Here is an 18,053-nt window from a genome sequence, read left to right on the forward strand (position 1 = left end):
GTAGAACCTGAGAGCTATTTCTTTCCATACAGAGTGCTAAATGCCATATTACAAGATTCCCTGACATCTCCTGAAAGACTCAAAGCAGTACTCAAACACACATTCCAGGTTCTAGAAGTTTGGATGCTTATATCTGAGAAGTGCTGAGGTTGTGCTGAATACAACCACTGGTCAAAATAATTTTGTTGCTTGACCACAGTACCTCTGTACTTGGCTACCCTTTAGTTTCCTCTTTTGTATTTTATAATTTCACTGCTCAAATACAAATTTGCACTATTTGTAACAGAAGAAATGATGTATGTGTATGATTTACAAATTCTACCTTAGCATAGAACAGACAACGTGTCAGTGCTGCGAAGTGAAGCCTGTTCTTACCATACAGTTCATGGCAAAGTGATTGTGCTGTGTCTGAAGCTCCATTGCATGGGGATGACTGGTTCCAATCTCCGTGTAGCTGTTTAGAAACAGACCTTTGTTGTGTGTGATCCAGTCAAACATCTACAAGAAAATATTAAGGAGAAAAAAAAAAAAATCACTAATTTTTTACATCAGAAATCACAGACAACATGAGAATTCTGTGAACACAGAAGACAGAAAGAGTCTAAGGCCATGAAAACTAACACTTTCCATTACAATTTCCATTGTAAGTTACCACACATTTTAACCAAACCATTGCTGAAATCTGACTTTTTGGACCAAACAGATAAGGCTGTTAAATCTTTACTATAGGTGTTTATCTCAACAAACTACAGTAAAGTCATAATCATAAAGTCATAAACTTCATTACTACAAAGTCATAGTAAACAAATGTGCTTGGAGCACAGCCATGAGTTACCAAGCTTATACATTCTCTAGTGTCAGTATTTCATTCTGTCAGCAGTTTAGTAATTTAGAAGGAAAATGGCAACTCATGCAAATTAAATATAAATTCATTCTTGCTGATCTGGTACTTCAGCAGCAAGTTTAATATTTTTAGTTCATAACTTCACAGCAAATTTTTAAAAAACTTTGTTATTGCTAAACATTCTAAAAACCTATACTTGAGCATAAAGTTACATATTACCTTCTTCCAAACAAGTTTAAGGATAATCTTTAAATATGTTTGTTGGTTTTGCTTTTTTTTAAAAGTAATTTAATATTCAAAAAATTTTAGGAAAGATCTTATCTGACAATAACCATAAACGGAGGTACGTAAGTATGTTAACAGTAGCTCTGGAAGACAAAGTTTTCAAAAACCAAGCAACACAGCAACAGACTAAGTTTAACAGACACACGCCCCCCAGTGTTTTGAAATCTTTGCTGTATCTCAGCCCAAAAGACCCATCTACTCTCTGCATAAGCTTAAAATGATTTTTCAGAAAAAAATAGTAGCAACAAGCACTAAGTGAGCAGTAAATACTCAAATATCTTTTAAAATATGCTGGCTAACAAAGCAATATTATCAAATCCATTATTCCACCCAGGTACATGACAAATCAAATTATAAGTAGACCACAATATCATAAAGACTGTAAAAAAAAGAAAAGAGTTTAAAGAGTTTAGACAACTGAGACAGCTGATCACACACTCCTAAAATTTTCAGTTTCTCGTCTAGACTACACCGAAGAAGTGCTAGAACATTATTCAAAACAGACACTGGTCCTGCTTGTGACAGGGCGATTCCAATCAGATTCCCTCCCACCTCACCCTTTTTTTGCCTTATCCTCTCCTGAACCAGCCCAGATTTCTTGTGCAAAGAGTTGTGCAACTCCTCCAAAATAAACACCTTTATTCCTCACCATCCAATGGACTTTATTTTTCCAACAAAGATCCAGCCCTTTCCTGTACCTAATTAAACCACACAGACATACACTGATGAAGGAGCCCTGAGCTTCGGGCCTGAAAGAGCAATACTAGACCAACCGCTTATTATTTTCTAATAATTTTATAACTCTAAATGTACCTGACCACATTTTTTTTCAACTCTGTACATGCCCCTACTATTTTCAGCTGTACCCATTCAGTGAACACTTACTTTAAATGTTATTTTTTTTAAATTATTTATTTTTTAAACACAGCAGAAAACATCAGGAGTAGAAAGTCCCTGAGGTGAAACGATCCGGGTAAGGGAAAGTACAGGGGAAGAAAACAGAGGAAAAAGGAGGAAGCAGAAGTATTATATATGTTTACTCTTCCCCATGCATTTGCTTATGACCACTGCTGGAGCAGGATACTGGTTTAACACAGACCTTTGGTCTGACCCAGTTTAGGCATTCTTACTTAAGTTATTTTAAGAAAACTGACAAAGACCATACTTACCACTTGACTGTATAGTCTAGTTACTTCTCCCAGAGAAAAACTTCCCACCCTTCATTAAAGCTATTTTTCCATGGTAACAAGTTAACAATAAGTGATTGCAAAACCATTCTATATGAAAACAGATCTTATTTGAGCTCGTATAAAAGTGCACTGCCTGCCATATTTCCTCTTCAAATTCCATGATAACCAAGGGCTTTCTCATTTGAAGGGACTGGTCAGCATGAAACATTCTGAGATCACTCACTCCCCTGTTAATAACATATGCACTGTCGAAAGAGATACATCAGGTTTTACCCTGGGACTTTAAATCCTGCATCAATGAAGCAGTTCCCCATGTCAGCCTCTTAAGACTTTGTCGACTGACTGTCACTCAAATCCCAAGGGTCACTCAAAAGGAGACTGCTATAGTCCTTAGTCATCTGTATTTATAAAGTATAGAGTATTCATCTTCACTTGATGCATGCAAAAGCATCTGTCTGGAACAAAAACTGACCTAAGCAAAAGCTTTAAAGTCACTACCACTTAACATTTTCTTTGGTGAGAGCTACCTGTGTTCTTTACAGCTTAGAATTACTACCTCATCCCCCTACTTTGTAAGACTAAGAGTCACTCTCAATCAAGAAATCCTTTATTTCTTGTTAACAGTCGAGTGATTAACTCTGAAGACAAAAATTACTACTTGCAGTTATCCTTCGTACTTTCAAGTCTGTCAAGCTTTGTTCCTATCATTGGCAGCACCCATTTATACTCCCCTCCTGCAATCCCTTACCTTTTCAGCATCCTGCTCAAACAGCCTGAGCTGAAAACATTGGTCCAATTTCAATTTCCGCACATGCCACATCTGATGCAGATGCTGCCGTGTTGAGTGCAGCCTGTCCAGCATGGTGGATACTTTGGGTAAAAGGTTCTGTAAGTCTGCATTCCCTGACCCAGAGTTCTTTTTGGGGAAGCTATCACTGCTCTGTATCCGCTGGAGCAGTTTTTGTCCTTCCACATCAAGGTCCTCAATAGGGGCCTTAATGACTTTCTTTTTTAATTGTGAATGCTCCTCTATCATATTGCGAGCACCTTCCAGGTCCTGAGGCATTTCCTTTTTTGACAATATGTCTTGCAGTTCCTCCAGTCTGGACAGCATATGGGTTGCATTGCTAATGTAGTCCTCAAAGGCAACTCTGATTTCTATCCACTCCTCATGGTTGTACTCCAAACAGCCATCAAATTCTGGGGTTAGCTGAGAAGGATCAACTACTTTGGTAAGGCCTTCCAGAGACACCATATTCGTCTAAAAAGTAAAAATGAAAATTAAAAAATACTGTTATTGAAATAAATTTAAAATTTTCTTTCAAGTTTTCTTCTCTTTTTATGAGTTGATAACTTCGCTCATCAAGTCCACGTGACTTAACTGTTCTCATACATTTCTTTTTAAATATCAGTTCTGATCAGCCTCCTGTCTTTCAGGTATTTCCCCAAATGAGAGCAATATTTTATTTCTTTCTTACCTCACTCCACTTAAGGAGAAAACAGCAACCACTCTTTCAACTACTGTTTTGATTAAGTTTTGTCTTTGTGTATTGCGCAGCAGGAGGTTCACTTGGCTGCTTTCTTCTGCACAGGATGCTGATGACATAATGATTACCACAATGCAGACCAAGACAACAAACAGATGAAAACTAACTTTTTACCATTAGGAGTAAAACCCTTATTCCACCTTTCTCACATGCAGAAAAATAATATAAATTACAACATGCACAACCACCTAGCCTAAGTACATGAAGAAAACCACATTCTGTCTAGCACCACTGGTCTAATGTACTCCTCCTCTTACCTAGAACACAATTTACCTGAGAGTTTTCAAGATGCTGATCAGTAGTGAGTACACTTAAAACCATTAAGTAAATGTACATTTGAACACCATAGGGGAAATTACCTCAAACTCAAACTTAGAGCTGCCGAAGTTAGTCCTCTGTTTCTGCCAGAAATTGTCTGGCTTGATTATCAGTGCAACATGAATACAACATGGAAAGGATTCCTGTAAAATCTTCAGCAGAGGCTTTATGGAGTCCCATTTTGACCCACGCATATCTACAATGACGGTGAATCCTCGTTTACATACTTCCTCACTGCAGAAGAAAGAAGAAAAGGTTATCAAGTAAGTGTTACAACTTCAAACACAGCACTCCACTGTAGCACACTGCATAATGTACCACACTGGTCTCCTCAGCCAACGGTCACACCCTCGGGTCTCACTGTTGACTAGATAACACATACAGCAGATCTCATGAACCTCTCAGGAAGCTTCTCTCACCAGCCTGCCAAACTCCTTGTGGGTGATAGCTTTACACCTGTTGCTGATTTGATAATCTGCCTTTATCTCCCCTTTCATTTTCATTGTTTATATTCACGATGATTCATCTTCCAGTCTTGTTTCTCCTTCACCTTACACACACATTAAACTCACCATTTACTGAAGCAGCAAAATGGAATTTATTTACAAGTGACTCGTCAGAACACATACACGCTTTACTGATTACAATATTCATACCTTTCTAATCACTGAGGGGATCCTCTAAAAGACAGAAGATGGCATATTGTTCTTACCTACCACTTCTGCAACTTTTCTAAACTGTCTCAGATCTAGTCCCATCTTATTTGAGAGTTAGAGTATTAGTCTGTAGAGGGAAAACAACCTCTTTATTGACAATTCCTTCTGTAACAGGATCGATTTGTGGATAGTTAACGGATAAGAAAGCATTTTATGGCTGTGAAGAAAACCGCATCAACCTGTTCCTACAAAATTTGAGCTCAATTTCACTGTCCAAAAGTTGACAGACCTTACATCCAAATTCTCTGGCAACTCTTCTGAGAATGGCAGATTTAATTTATTTTCATCAATACCTTTTGTACACTTGGTGCTTGCCACTGATCAAAAGTCACAATCATCATCAACACCAAAGGCTTTTATTTTGTTCAAGTAGAATTTGCTACATGACCTTGTTAACACAGAAGGTGAAAATACTTCAAAACTAATGTGTCATGGACTATCAAAAGGGACCAAATGTCTGTGGTTTGAGTACATGAGTCACTTTGAGGGATGTGACTAATGTAAGTGCAATTCTGGAGTTCATGTGGTGAGGTTTTCAGAGTGTCCAAGAAGTAGGGAAACTTCACCATCATACTTTACACAGTCTCATTGGCCTCTCTGTAGAAAGATGAGGTATGAGTGATGCAGGAAAGCAGAAGAGCTTCTGTAAAAAGTGGTAATACAGGTTCCTTAGGAGTTTTTTTTAAAGTTGTTTTAAAAAAAAAAACAACAACCACCATTTAAAAAAAGGAGTTTATCAAGATAAAAATGCTGGCTGTCCCACCTGCCCACAGGAATCAAAAAATGGCAACAGTAGCAGGAAAATACATTAGAATTGACTAGCTTGGAATAATGTAGGCTACGACGTAGTAGTGAAAAAGCTTTCTAACAGTCTCACAGGATTAAAGGACAAAAACAACTACTGTTTTAAAGATACATCCATTATTGAAAGGCTACACACTATTCTATGAGTGCTGCTCAGCCCTCCCCTACCCTACCACACAAACTGGCCATTGGGTGAGGAGGAGGACTTGCCACTAATTCACATTAGGCATACATCTACTAGCGTGTACAAAGCAGCCCCTCATCGTGTGGTACAATGCAGATGTGTCCTCCTGTCATGTGGCCCCATCATCTGACAAAGGATTAATCTATTTTGGCCAAGGATCACAAATATGTTTCTGGGAGGCTTTAGTCAGCCAAGGTCATCTGTTAGGTAAACCTGAACTGCATTAATATCTGGTCCAGTCAGCACTGGTGACTTAAATTTAGCAGTATTTTAAAATCAAATAGATCATTAAATTAGTAAAGTTGTGAGACTAATCACCTTAAGTGTTAAGATCTCTTGCCAAACAACTGATACCTCTGAGTCTTCAGCTACCTAGAGTAACAGTGCTGCAATAACTAATCAGTAGACCAACAGTTCGGGACTATCTGTACCCATTGGGACTTCTTAATTAGCAAGATTTGCATGACCAGTCCCTAAAACATGACTTGTATGAAAGTGAGTCTTACTTTAAATAAAGTTTCCTTTATTCTCAAGACTTTGCCATGCTTTCAGAGACATAAAAACCTGCATTAACTTTATTTTAAATCTACTGATGCTAAAATAACATACAGCTTTTGCTGAAGGACCACCGTATTTTGACAGATTGCCTCTAGAAAAATCTCTTATTTGGAGGAATATTTATCTATTAACTTCTTTAGTAACTTGAAGCTCTAGAGGGCTAGAATACATGTCATTCAAATGTGAAGTCAAACTATTTTAGAGGTAAAAATCGCAAGACTTCTTCCCCTCCTCATTCCTCTTCTCCCCAAAATCCCCAATGAAACAAAAAAAAACACAACAGAAGAGAATACTAAACACTCATACACCTTAAGGTGAAATAAAGACCAGAATAATTGAATTACCAACAACTGTTCTTAAGAAAGGCCATATATACTCATAACTAGATGTCTTGAAGTTATTTTTATGAAAGCACTTTTGTCAATCTGAAACCAACATCTGCTTATATCAGGTGCAAAGAGGAGTGCCTACAGATTTACATATTGCAGAAATATGGAAGATACTGCTCTTAGGGGTATTGTCCAAGGGTTTTTGTTTCAACTATAATGACAAACTGCTCCTTGAGGTTGTAGGCAAACACATTCAAGAACAGTCAGAGTTGCTCCAGTCTGCACCAAATGTTGCCAGATTCTGAGACAGACTTAAAACAAGGTTCTTATGATAATTTTTGTCCCTAATTCAGTTACTATTAGGAAAAAAGTTTTATGTGAACAAACTTTTTATATAAATATATATACAAACTCACAAGCATTGGATTTGACTTTTACCAATTTATTTGAACAGCATATTGTAATTCCTATCTTAAATTGTTGACAATACAATTATATTAATACTTTCACACGTCTCTCCACAGGTTTATCTGAGATCAGTACAAGCAATTGTACATATCTCTCTCTTGGTTATTCCTGTGCTATATCAGGACACTATAACTTATCTAACACAAGGTAGGAGTGCCGTGCTGACCTCAGTCCACACAAGGAATACTGTGAATGATGACCAGTATGTTTCTAATTATCGATGTACTGAAAGCCTTTGAGTTTTACTTGCAATCTTCAACACAGTGACAGCAATATGGCATGGCAGTGCCATTTCCAAGCCACAAACTACTTCCAGCTAAAGCACACCAGCCATTCTGCCAACAGCCTTCCTTCTACAAGGCAGAGTAATTATTTAGGGCTTTTCCAAAAAAACAGTCTGAAAACAGTAACTGACAGAACTTGGTACGAATTTGCTGAATTTTTTAACCTGCTCAGTCTTCTAGCTTGTGGGTGTACTGCAACATAACCAATTTATTTTGGCTTATAGCTTCAGAACTTACCAAGTGACCATCACTTACCTAGGAATACACGCTAGGTATGAAATTAGTCTTCTAAGGTCTTCTTGCCGTATTCTGTCATGATTACTACGAGCTGGAAATGTTAGAATGGGACCTCCACGTTTATCTCTGCCACCTGAAAAACAAATTTGTAAAAAGTTGAAAAAACCCACAAAAACCTAGGCTTCAGAATGTTTTTGGAAAACCCAAGTCCTACACTGTTGCATAAATATCCACTTAAAAAAATAAGTGATTTCAAGTTAAATGCCAACACTGTCATTTAGAGACCAGTTTAAAATTGAATTTTGGGAGTATCAATAAGCATATTGTCACAATTCCTACAATAAAGAAGTACCTGCCTCAAAAAATTGAAACAAAAAATAACCAGAGCGTTACACTTACACTTTACAATCACATTCAAGTTTGACTGCCAGTGTTACATCTCCAGCAATGGTACTTTGTTATGTACTTAACGTTTTAATCAGCAATTGTTCAGATTAAACATAAACATAGAGCTACACTACTTTGTAGGCAGGTATTTAGAGGATATTCAGCGCTAACTTCATTACTAGCAGAGTTCAGGTGTATAGTATTTCACACCCAATGCATAACCAAGATGAGTGTGGGGGATACTATTTAAGCAATTAATTTATATTTTCATCCTGTTCTCATGTGCAGATCCTGAATTGTCAGATCATAGCATTTAATTTTGTTAGCAATGCAAAACAGGGAAATTCTGAATCCACTCATTATGTAGGCAAAGAATCTGACTTTCAGTGGTTCCACTTAAATGTATTCATCTTAGCCGTGAAATTGCATAGACTTACTGTAGTTGAATATTAAAATGTAATTTTATACCCAACCCCTTGCTAGTGACAACAAAATCTTACTATTACTAATGCTAAATTCAAGTCAGAAGGATGCCTTTATCAACACTTGTATAATAGCAGATACATTCCTACAAGCTAAATTTCACATATACGTTCTCAACCACAGATGTGTGGACTGTTTTCTCCTGTCCCATGGAAATGCTGAAAAACACTATCCTCTGTCCTGAATGACTTCTCACTGTAAATCAGCTCCTCATTGTAAATCCATGTTACTGAACAAAGTTTTTTTAAAAAATCCCTTAGAAAGGAAGGCCAAAAGCAAATTAATAGAAACAGTCACTCAAAAATTCATTACTATCCTCCCCAACACAGTCGGTCCCCAACACAGTCAGCGTGTGCTTGCTAGAGACAAGGTCTCCAAGGTCTTTCTGCACTGGACATGTTCCCCAGGAGGCACCAAATGAAACCCAGAAAAGGCAAAAGCAGCTTTGAGTTTCTGTCAAGCTGCTTTTGCCAGAAACACAGTCTTAAAAGGAAATTAATATTCTTATATTCCATGACCCTCTTAAGCAGGACATAAGATTAAGAACAACTAAATTGTCTGAATCTAATGGAGAGAGACAAGGCTGGTCTTGACCACCCTAACGCACTTGCCAAGCAGAGAGCTTTGAGGATTTTTACATACCAAGTGACAGGATAAAAACAAGACAGAAGCCCCAAGAGAGAGGAAGGATAAATGACAAGACTGGAAGTCCAACAGCCCAGGCCTTTGCTGAGCTCCAGAGTGATTACTGGGCTCCAAGGCTACCAAACTTAGCTGAAAGTCTGCTGCAGCCCTTAATGCTCCCCTCAGCCACCAGCTACAGATATAAAATTGTATTTAGGTTTCAGCTAGCGAAGACCACTAATTCCAAACCCCCAGAAAAAGTGCTTGATTGCTCAGGGTGGAAATTCTTCCTTCAAAAGCAGCAGCTACCTGGTAAAAGCATATGCTGAATGATCATTAACACCCTCCCCCTCCAAGGGTTTTAAACAAATGCCTTGTTACACACAGTCACCTCAGATCAGTCCTCCAGGCCTTTCCCACACAGCAACTCCTGTATCATGCGATTTTCTAACACAGCAGAGGAAAGAAACCCGTATTCTTTATGTGATTTTGGATGCCACTTCAGTTGGCTCCCAGGTCCACATACACCACAGACAAAACCCATTTCTAAAGTATGGTGCTTACATTTCTGATAAATCATATCCTGAAATTTCTGTATGTTGCAGGCAAGACTTGTCATGTAAATTTCAGGTACCAACTAGTGTTGAAGAAATTAACACAACCTTGGAGTACTGAAGAAATTAGCACAGCCTTCATTTTTGATGAAAAGAATTTCACTACCCAGTCATAGTAAACCAGATACCAAAATTGTAAATATTATGCAAAAAGTCCCAAAGACTTTTTTTTTTCAGGAGCTATAAAGAAAGCTTTTTTAGGCCTTTTCCAATAAATAACTCTCATTTCCTTTGTTCCCGATGCTCCTGTGTCACACACAAACAGCAATGTTGAAAGCAACAACGTATGAGGCATCAGGTGGGAATTTCCTGTCTCACAATGGTCTTTATTCAACTCAACCCCCTATTTGTCTTGGTTTAACAAGAACATATTAAGCTACTATCATCATGGGTGAGACTTCCATTTTTACCCCTTTCCTTTTATATTAAACCCCACAGTACTGAGACATTCTCTCTGTCTTTGTTTATGCCAAGATGTGTCATATGAGTAGCTAATCGACTCACATGAGTCACTGAACATGAATCACTTCTGTCTAGGGCAACATCACTAACAGCAGCCTTGTCAATGATCTACAAATGGCACCAAAATCCAACAGGCTGAGTAGTGCACTTTATTCAGGAAATGCCTTTTTTACCTTGTCTCAAAGTACTTAGGTAAAGCTCCACATTGGGCATTTATGGCACGTTTGAAAAGTGGGACAAGTTATCTAGTGCTGTTTCTCATATGAAACCAAGAGAATCGCACCTTCTAATAAAACGCTTCTCCGTGTAAGTCTGTGTGGAGATGTAAGAGTATCTGTACCTCAACAGACTTTCAGCTTAAAACTGAAACAAAAAACTGTATCCCAGACTCCATCTGTATTTCACTGTTACAACTCTAGGAGGCTTTTCTATTTCAGGTGGTTAGATACCTAACAATCAAGCAGATTATTTCCCGGTTAGGTGAAAATCAGTTCAAGGAAGCTTCTCTTCTCTAGAGACTACATCTCTCCTCCCCACTCCAACTGTCACCTCAGTCACTAACTCTACCTTTGACAGTTTGAGCATCACAGCTACACTAACATGTTTTAAGATATGCAAGTAGCATACAGATTTTAAGAAGTCCAGATGACTTATCCACACCATAGTCCTGATGTGTACATTATTTGTTGTACAAAATTTAGTTCTAAATTCATCCTTTAATTTTTTTTTAAACTATCCTGGCAGGTGCTACAGATAACAGAGGCAAGGAGAAAGAATTCTATTCCATCTAAATACATCTTCAGATATGCTAAATTATGAAAAATCCAGTCATTATTTTAATTTTCAAAAACACATCATTAACAGGTCAATAAAGGGGGCTAAACTGGATTGTAATGATGGAAGAGAAAGCAAGTGAAGCACGTCAGACCTACTGTGATTTGTGGCAGAGGAAAAGCAACTACTAAAACAGTTTTTTCAAAGTGATGAAGTACTCAGACTGCAAAGAAATTATGTTGAGTAGATCTGTTAAATATATTCACCTGAAAACAAATTAAAGGAATAAATGAAAAGCAAAGATTGAAACAAAGCAATATAGAATTACAGCCTAACTCAGGCTAACAAGATTGATGAGGTACCTGTTGGAGGAGAAAAGGGAAACTCTTATAAATACAGTTTAATCATAACATAGTATACTTAGAGTAAAACTGGTACCCCAGTGGGAGGTATCTGTTATCAAGAGCTTTAACTTGAAGAAAACACCAAGATTTCTGACTGGATCAAAACATCATTTCAAGAATGGCTTAGGAGATACCTATGGTAGAAATAGTCTGGTGTTGCAATCAGGAACAATATGCAGGTAGAAAGGCTGCAAGTGGGATCCCAAAAGCCTGGTGGAACTGGGAGTCTCAGAATTTGCAGCTACTCCTTCAGTGATGACTTCAAACTTCTTATAAAACCACAAAACAATCACAGAATAGCCCAGGTTGGAAGGGACCTTGAAAGATTATCTGGTCCAACCTTCCACAGGAAAGGAAGCCTGGATAAGATTATCTAGCACCTTGTCCAATCCTGAAAACCTTCAGTGATGAGGACTCTACCATGTCCCTGAGGAGGCTGTTCCACTGAATGATTGTTATCACTGTAAAAAATTTTCTTTCTTATATTGACATGAAACCTCTCCCACTGCAACTTGTACTCATTGCCCCTTGTCTTGTCTGTGTGGCTCCTTGTGAAGACAGAGCCTCCGTCCTCCTTGTAGCTGCCCTCTAAGTACTGTAATACTGTAACAAGGTACCCCTGGACCCTTCTCTTCTCCAGGAAAAAAACACCTAACTCCTTCAGTCTTTCCTCAGAGGGCAGGTTCTTCAACCCTTTCAATGGCCCTCCTGTGCACCCTCTCTAGTTTACCCGTGTCTTTCTTTAACTGTGGGGACTAGAACTGGACACAGCACTCCTGGTGTGGCCTGGAAAGCCCTGAGTAGAATGGGGTGATCACGTCTCTATCTCTGCTAGTAACACTCCTGTGGATGCAGCCCAGGATCCGATTTGCCCTTGTTGCTGCAGCACCACATGGATGATTCATGTTCTGCTTTTTGTCCACTGGGAACCCCAGGTCCCTTTCAGCAGGGCTGCTCCCCAGCCACACAGCCCCCAGCCTGTACTGGGGTATTTGATTATTCTGACCCACATGCAGGACTCTGCACCTGACTCTGTTAAACTTCATACTGTTCTTGCTAGCCCACTCTTTGAGCCCGTCCAGGTCTCTCCATAAGACAGTTCTCCCTTATATGTCCATCTCACAATAAGGTGGTCTCAAGAAGTGCTTAAGAAAGTCAGCATTGTAAAAGATCAGTGTCTTTAGTATTCTAAGAACACAAAGATGAACGTATTGCTGTACAGCCCATACTTACTTATTTAACCTGCAGAAGGAAGGTCTCAGCAGAGAAAGGCAAAGAAAAGACTGGGAAAGTGAACTGACGATCTCAAACACTCCATGAATTTTTTTCAGACTGTTCTTTGTGTAACTTTCCTGCTCTACTAGAAATAATCAATTCTTTGGACTGTTGATTGTGATACTTCATTTGTACTTGACAAGGTCCCTGACAATCAACAATGAACATGTTGCATTAACTCTACCAGAACTCCAATATAAATGAGGGAGAACAAAAACACAGAAATCATAGTGATGCTTGTGGATGCCTTAGGCTTAATAGGATCATTAAGAGTCTTCAGTAGAAAGAACCCGAGTTACCTCTAGATACAAGTTTTAGTACAGATATCCCAAATAAATTTGTCCTACTTCTACAGACCTTAAGCAGTTATTGTACTTACAAATATTAAAATGAAGTACTCGAGCAAAAGTTGTACTTTTGAAGGAAAAATCAGGCACATTGAAAGCCTGTCAATCAGTAATCCAACAGTCTTCCTTATCTTTGTGTCCCCAGGTACAAAGCTGGACAGTTCTAGTTCCACGGTTGTTAAGCTCTAGTGGTGGTGGTGGTTTTGTTGTTGCTGGGGGAGGGTCAGGATGGAATGGGGTTGGTTTGTTTGTTTTGTTGTGGGTTGTTGTTTGGTTGATTCGGGTTTTTTTATTGTTGGGTATTTTTTTAAATCACTTGCACTACTAATGTATTTAATTTCATTTAAGACCCACTTGCAACAGAAATGCGAAACTATGGACTTTCGCAGATCAGTTCCAGCCAGTCTTGCTGCCCACAGTTGCTTGCTCTGTTCTTCTGTCGGAAGTTGCTACCTTCACACAGGCAAGCTGGCAACCACTTCTTCCTGCTTGGACCTCATGTGCTGTGGTTCATAATCTATCATCTCACCTTAAGTTTATCTTTCATTTGGCCCACTTCACTCTCACTGAATTAATATCTTTTGAGAATGTCATATACTTATAAACTAACATTAGGGAACACCTATCATCTTTCAGATCCCTTGTAAAACTAAGCTCTGGACAACTTGGAATAGAAACTAACTACATTTTCACTAAGTGTCATAAAGCAAGGTCCAAAAAAGAGTAATGAGGGATTGAAATATTGCCCTTAATTCCCTCTTCTCTCCTTCCTTCCCTCTGAAAATACAGTTTTAAGCAAGCCTTCACTACCACTACAATTCATAAGCAGGAGAATCGGGAGTTCCACACTGCCAGGGAAACTGGCTCAGGGCAGTTATATTCTTTTTTATTAGAGTTGCCAGGACCTTTAAAAAAAAAAAGAAAAACACCAACATCTTTTTTGCTTTACACCTCTAACTTGAGTCAGCAGAGTGGACAGGATGAAGTACTGTAAACTACAGACTGTACTTGCAAGTATCAGCACCCATGCACAGCAGATCTCTGAAGAGTGCAATTTCAGGGATTATTTTGTATGTTTTTTTTGGAGTTCTTGACAAATTATTTATTAAGAAAAAAATCTCCTTTCAAATATGCGACTGTCCTCTAAAACCGACACAGAGGTTATGGCAAAGCGAATGATGTTGTTTAATCCCAACAGATTTGGAAATAAGTTACTTCAGAAAGTCATACCCAAAATGCAGTTCACAAAAATATGAACCTCAGCCATTATTCTGTCAATTAAAGTTACTTATCAAATTACAGAATATGTTATGATATTCATTCATCTGAGCGCCACTTTTAAATCCTCTGCTATTCATCATTAAGTAACCAACCAATTTCAAGGTGTGTGCTGGAGACAGCTAAAATTAGACGCTAACTCATTTCACCATGAAGACATTGTGCTTCAAAGGATATGCTCTGAAATTTCACTTCTGCAACAGAGAATTTCTCCAGTGCTTCAGATGAGCCAGTAAAAAAGCCATCTCTGTAAAACTCTCCAGCAGAAGAACCCAAAAAAAGAGACAGAATATGGCTATGGTACAGCAGGTTGTTCCAAATAATGCTGTTGGATATCCGAGGGGGACAGGATCAGGATGACGACAAACAGTGTGTTCCACATTCAACAGAACACGTACCTTCTTTATTACATATCCTTTCACAACACTCATGTTATGTTTGGGATACACAACAGGAATAGGGGTGACCTTAGCTTTCCATGACTTTTGTCATTATATTTTAATTATTTAAAATACCATTTTACATGTGACACCACATATGCATGCCATAAGAGAAGAAAATAACTGTACCTGAAAGGTATGCGACTTTGTCCTTTAAAATTGGCAATACTTCCATAGCCTTCATTTCATCATTTTTGCGAAACCCTGAAAAACAGAAAAGACAAGGTAATTAGTCAGAAATTCAGACTAGTTCAGCTTCTACATTTAATGAATGCATTGTATAACATTTACCTTTGGAATACAATCTGAATGCTATGATTACAGGAATTAAGATAACCTTACAGTAAAAGGTTGCACAAATAAACCAAACTTTTAAAACATATTAATGAACAAGTCATTGATTTGACTAGCTTATGTGTTAATAGTATATGTTAGCAAGCCTCTGTAGAAAACAGGGTACTGTCATTAGCCTCTTTCATCTGAAAATAAAAACTATCAGTTGGATCCTGTTGCTTTTACACATTCCAAGTCCTATTTTCCCTTTTTGTTCCAGCAGACAGTAGTATCAAGCTAATAATAAGAGTAGGTATCTATCTTTAGAACAATTAACAGTCAAAAAAACCAACCCAACCAAAAAATCCCCCAAAATTCCCAAATCCCAAGTAAACCACCACATACAAAGACACACCAAAAAACCCCCAACACTATTTACACGAAACTTTCCTTACATCACTTCTGTAAGCAGAATTGGGAGATAAATCTCTCAACTTAAAGGGGGCCTACAGGAGAGATGGGGAGGGACCCTATCAGGGAGTGTAGTGATAGGACGAGTGGTAACGGTTTTAAGCTGAAAGAGGGTAGATTTAGATTAGACATTAGAAAGAAATTCTTCACAGTGAGGGTGATGAGACACTGGCCCAGGTTGCCCAGAGAAGTTGTGGATGCCCCATCCCTGGAGGGGTTCAAGGCCAGGCTGGATGAGGCTTTGGGTAACCTGGGCTGGTGGGAGGTGTCCCTGCCCATGGTGGGGGGGTGGAACTAAATGATCTTTTAGGCCCCTTCCAAACCTAACCATTCTATGGTTCTATGAACTGTGTCCTTTCTGCTGCCTGGCAGGAGCAGCATTTTGTGACAGAGAGCACATTTTGTCATACCAACTCTACACACGCATGGAGTTTGAAATGGTCCCCAAGGTGAGTGATTACAGTCAGCATTGCAAACCAGCACCTCACCAGTTTGCCCCTCCTCTCTACTTCCATTACATTTCTGTGTTCACATTCTAAATTTCTCCCTTCTTTAATAAGGGAAATTTAGGAAGCATTTTATGTTTGACCTCATATTCTATATTGACCTGTACAATACAGAATTGGTCCCTCTTGGGCCAATCTTGTTAATCTTACAAAAATTGGGTGGTTTTGTACCTACACTTCAACTAATTGTCTGTATGATCCCTCCCAGTAAATTCAGATTCATGTGCTTTTTAAAAAAATCTCATTTCTGAAGAAAGTACCTCTTCTGGGGTAAGTGGGAACCACTTACTTCTCTATCACTGTTGAGACCCAGAAGTGCTGTTAAATAAGACAGCCCAAAAAGCCTGCTACCACACAATAGTTGTGCTCCTTAAAAGCAACAGTTTGAGCTATTTAGAAGGTAAACTATTTATTTATTATTTATAGTTTCAGAGAAATCTTACAAGAGCAAGCTCTTGTGTACATCTGGTAGCCTTTTCTAAAATACATTGTTCTTCCTCTGCGCAAAAGGGCCACAATCCCTCTAGAGACAGCAGCAGAAGTTGTCTGTTATGCCCAGCAGGGAGGCCATCATTTCTGTTCCTCCTCAAAAATATCCAAATGTTTCCTATCTTCTGGTCTCAGACTCTGAGCTTTAATGAAAGAGCTGTGCCCTTCAGAGATAAAATCTGAACGTATCATACTGATGTCATCAAGTAGCACAGGGTTTGAAAATAACAGCATAATATAAGTAAATTACATCACAGGTTTTCTATTCCAGTCAGCAATATCAAGACTTGGGTGCCACTGCAGTATCTAGTTATGGGCACTTCAAAACAGACCCAGGACACACCAAACAGAACAAAGGACAAAGATAGCCAGGTGTTTACATGTCATGAGGAAGGACTAAACCAAGTGACATCGTTCAGTCTGAAGAACTGAGGGGAGACATGGTAGCAGTCCTCAAAATACATCAAAGTCTATCGGTGGCAAAAGTTGTCTAGAATTACAGCAAGAGATTTACTTCAGATGGTAGGAAGTTTTGTAAAGGAAAGAACCATGAAGCACCACATGCGATTGCCTGTGGAAGACTATGGACTATCCACCACTGGAGACTTAAAAAAAAAAAAAAAAAAAAAATTTAGACAAACGCCTGTCAGCAATGAATCCCTCCAGTTCTCCAGTTCACTATAACTGAAGTGTTCAACCAGCACATTGTCTCAGCACCCACAGATTATAAACAAAAGAAAACTAAACAAATCCTCTTCCAGGCATTGGCTAGTTCCCTGTTTTACATGAACACCATAAACAAACCCCAAATTTGATACACATTCTCGGAAAGGCTAGACTAGGAAAACTAGTTCTTAGACTGACCAAACAGTGGCGGGACACCGCTATTTCTTCCACATTTGCACTTGGACTCTCAGTGGTCTAAGACAGGTCCAAAGGAACCTCTTACATTATTCCTTCCTCCAGAGTACTGGCTATGGGTTATCAGCCTTTTACTGAAACTGACTACAGTTTTCCTCCTACTAAATTTTCATTTAGTAGGGACTAAAGCTTTGAACAGAGTTTAAGAAAACCTTGGCCTTAAATAACTGATCTAAAAAGACAGCTAATACCTTTTTCCATCTCAAACTATATTTGGGCTTTGGTTGACTCTTAAGGCATACAGGCACACTTCCAGAGTTAATTTTTTTTTAATGTGCTTTGAGCACATTTGGATTTAATGTCAATTTACCATGCCCAGCTTTCATATCAACCATGGTGATTCCTTTTCTTTACAGTAAATTCAGAGGTAGAAAACACTTTCTCCTCACCTAAAAAGCATGCAGAAACTAGTGCTGTACTTTGCTGTCTATCTTAGCTCAAAACTACCCAAGACACTGATGTTACCACAACTTGCTTGCTCAGACTTCTAAACCCTTAAACTACTTCACCTCAGATGATGCGCAGTAGCTGCACATTTTAC

General features: G+C 38.6%; 1 protein-coding gene across 1 annotated transcript in view; it reads right to left on the reverse strand.

Moving 5' to 3' along the window:
• LOC104463592 (triple functional domain protein-like) overlaps positions 1-17,847 on the reverse strand; it is a gene marked incomplete at its 3' end in the record, with an annotated part of 42,253 nt that extends 24,406 nt beyond the window's left edge. Inside the window, exons 1-6 of the mRNA XM_010075979.1 lie at positions 17,823-17,847; positions 14,982-15,056; positions 7,783-7,897; positions 4,226-4,418; positions 3,068-3,580; positions 376-498 (exon numbers count right to left, since the gene is read on the reverse strand). Coding sequence (XP_010074281.1) covers positions 376-498; positions 3,068-3,580; positions 4,226-4,418; positions 7,783-7,897; positions 14,982-15,056; positions 17,823-17,847 — 1,044 coding nt within the window. The remainder of the gene's footprint in view (positions 1-375; positions 499-3,067; positions 3,581-4,225; positions 4,419-7,782; positions 7,898-14,981; positions 15,057-17,822) is intronic.
• Positions 17,848-18,053: the final 206 nt, after the last annotated feature.

This window comes from Pterocles gutturalis, unplaced genomic scaffold (assembly GCF_000699245.1).
Source record: "Pterocles gutturalis isolate BGI_N339 unplaced genomic scaffold, ASM69924v1 scaffold7413, whole genome shotgun sequence".
In the NCBI taxonomy this organism is placed as follows: Eukaryota; Metazoa; Chordata; class Aves; order Pterocliformes; family Pteroclidae; genus Pterocles; species Pterocles gutturalis.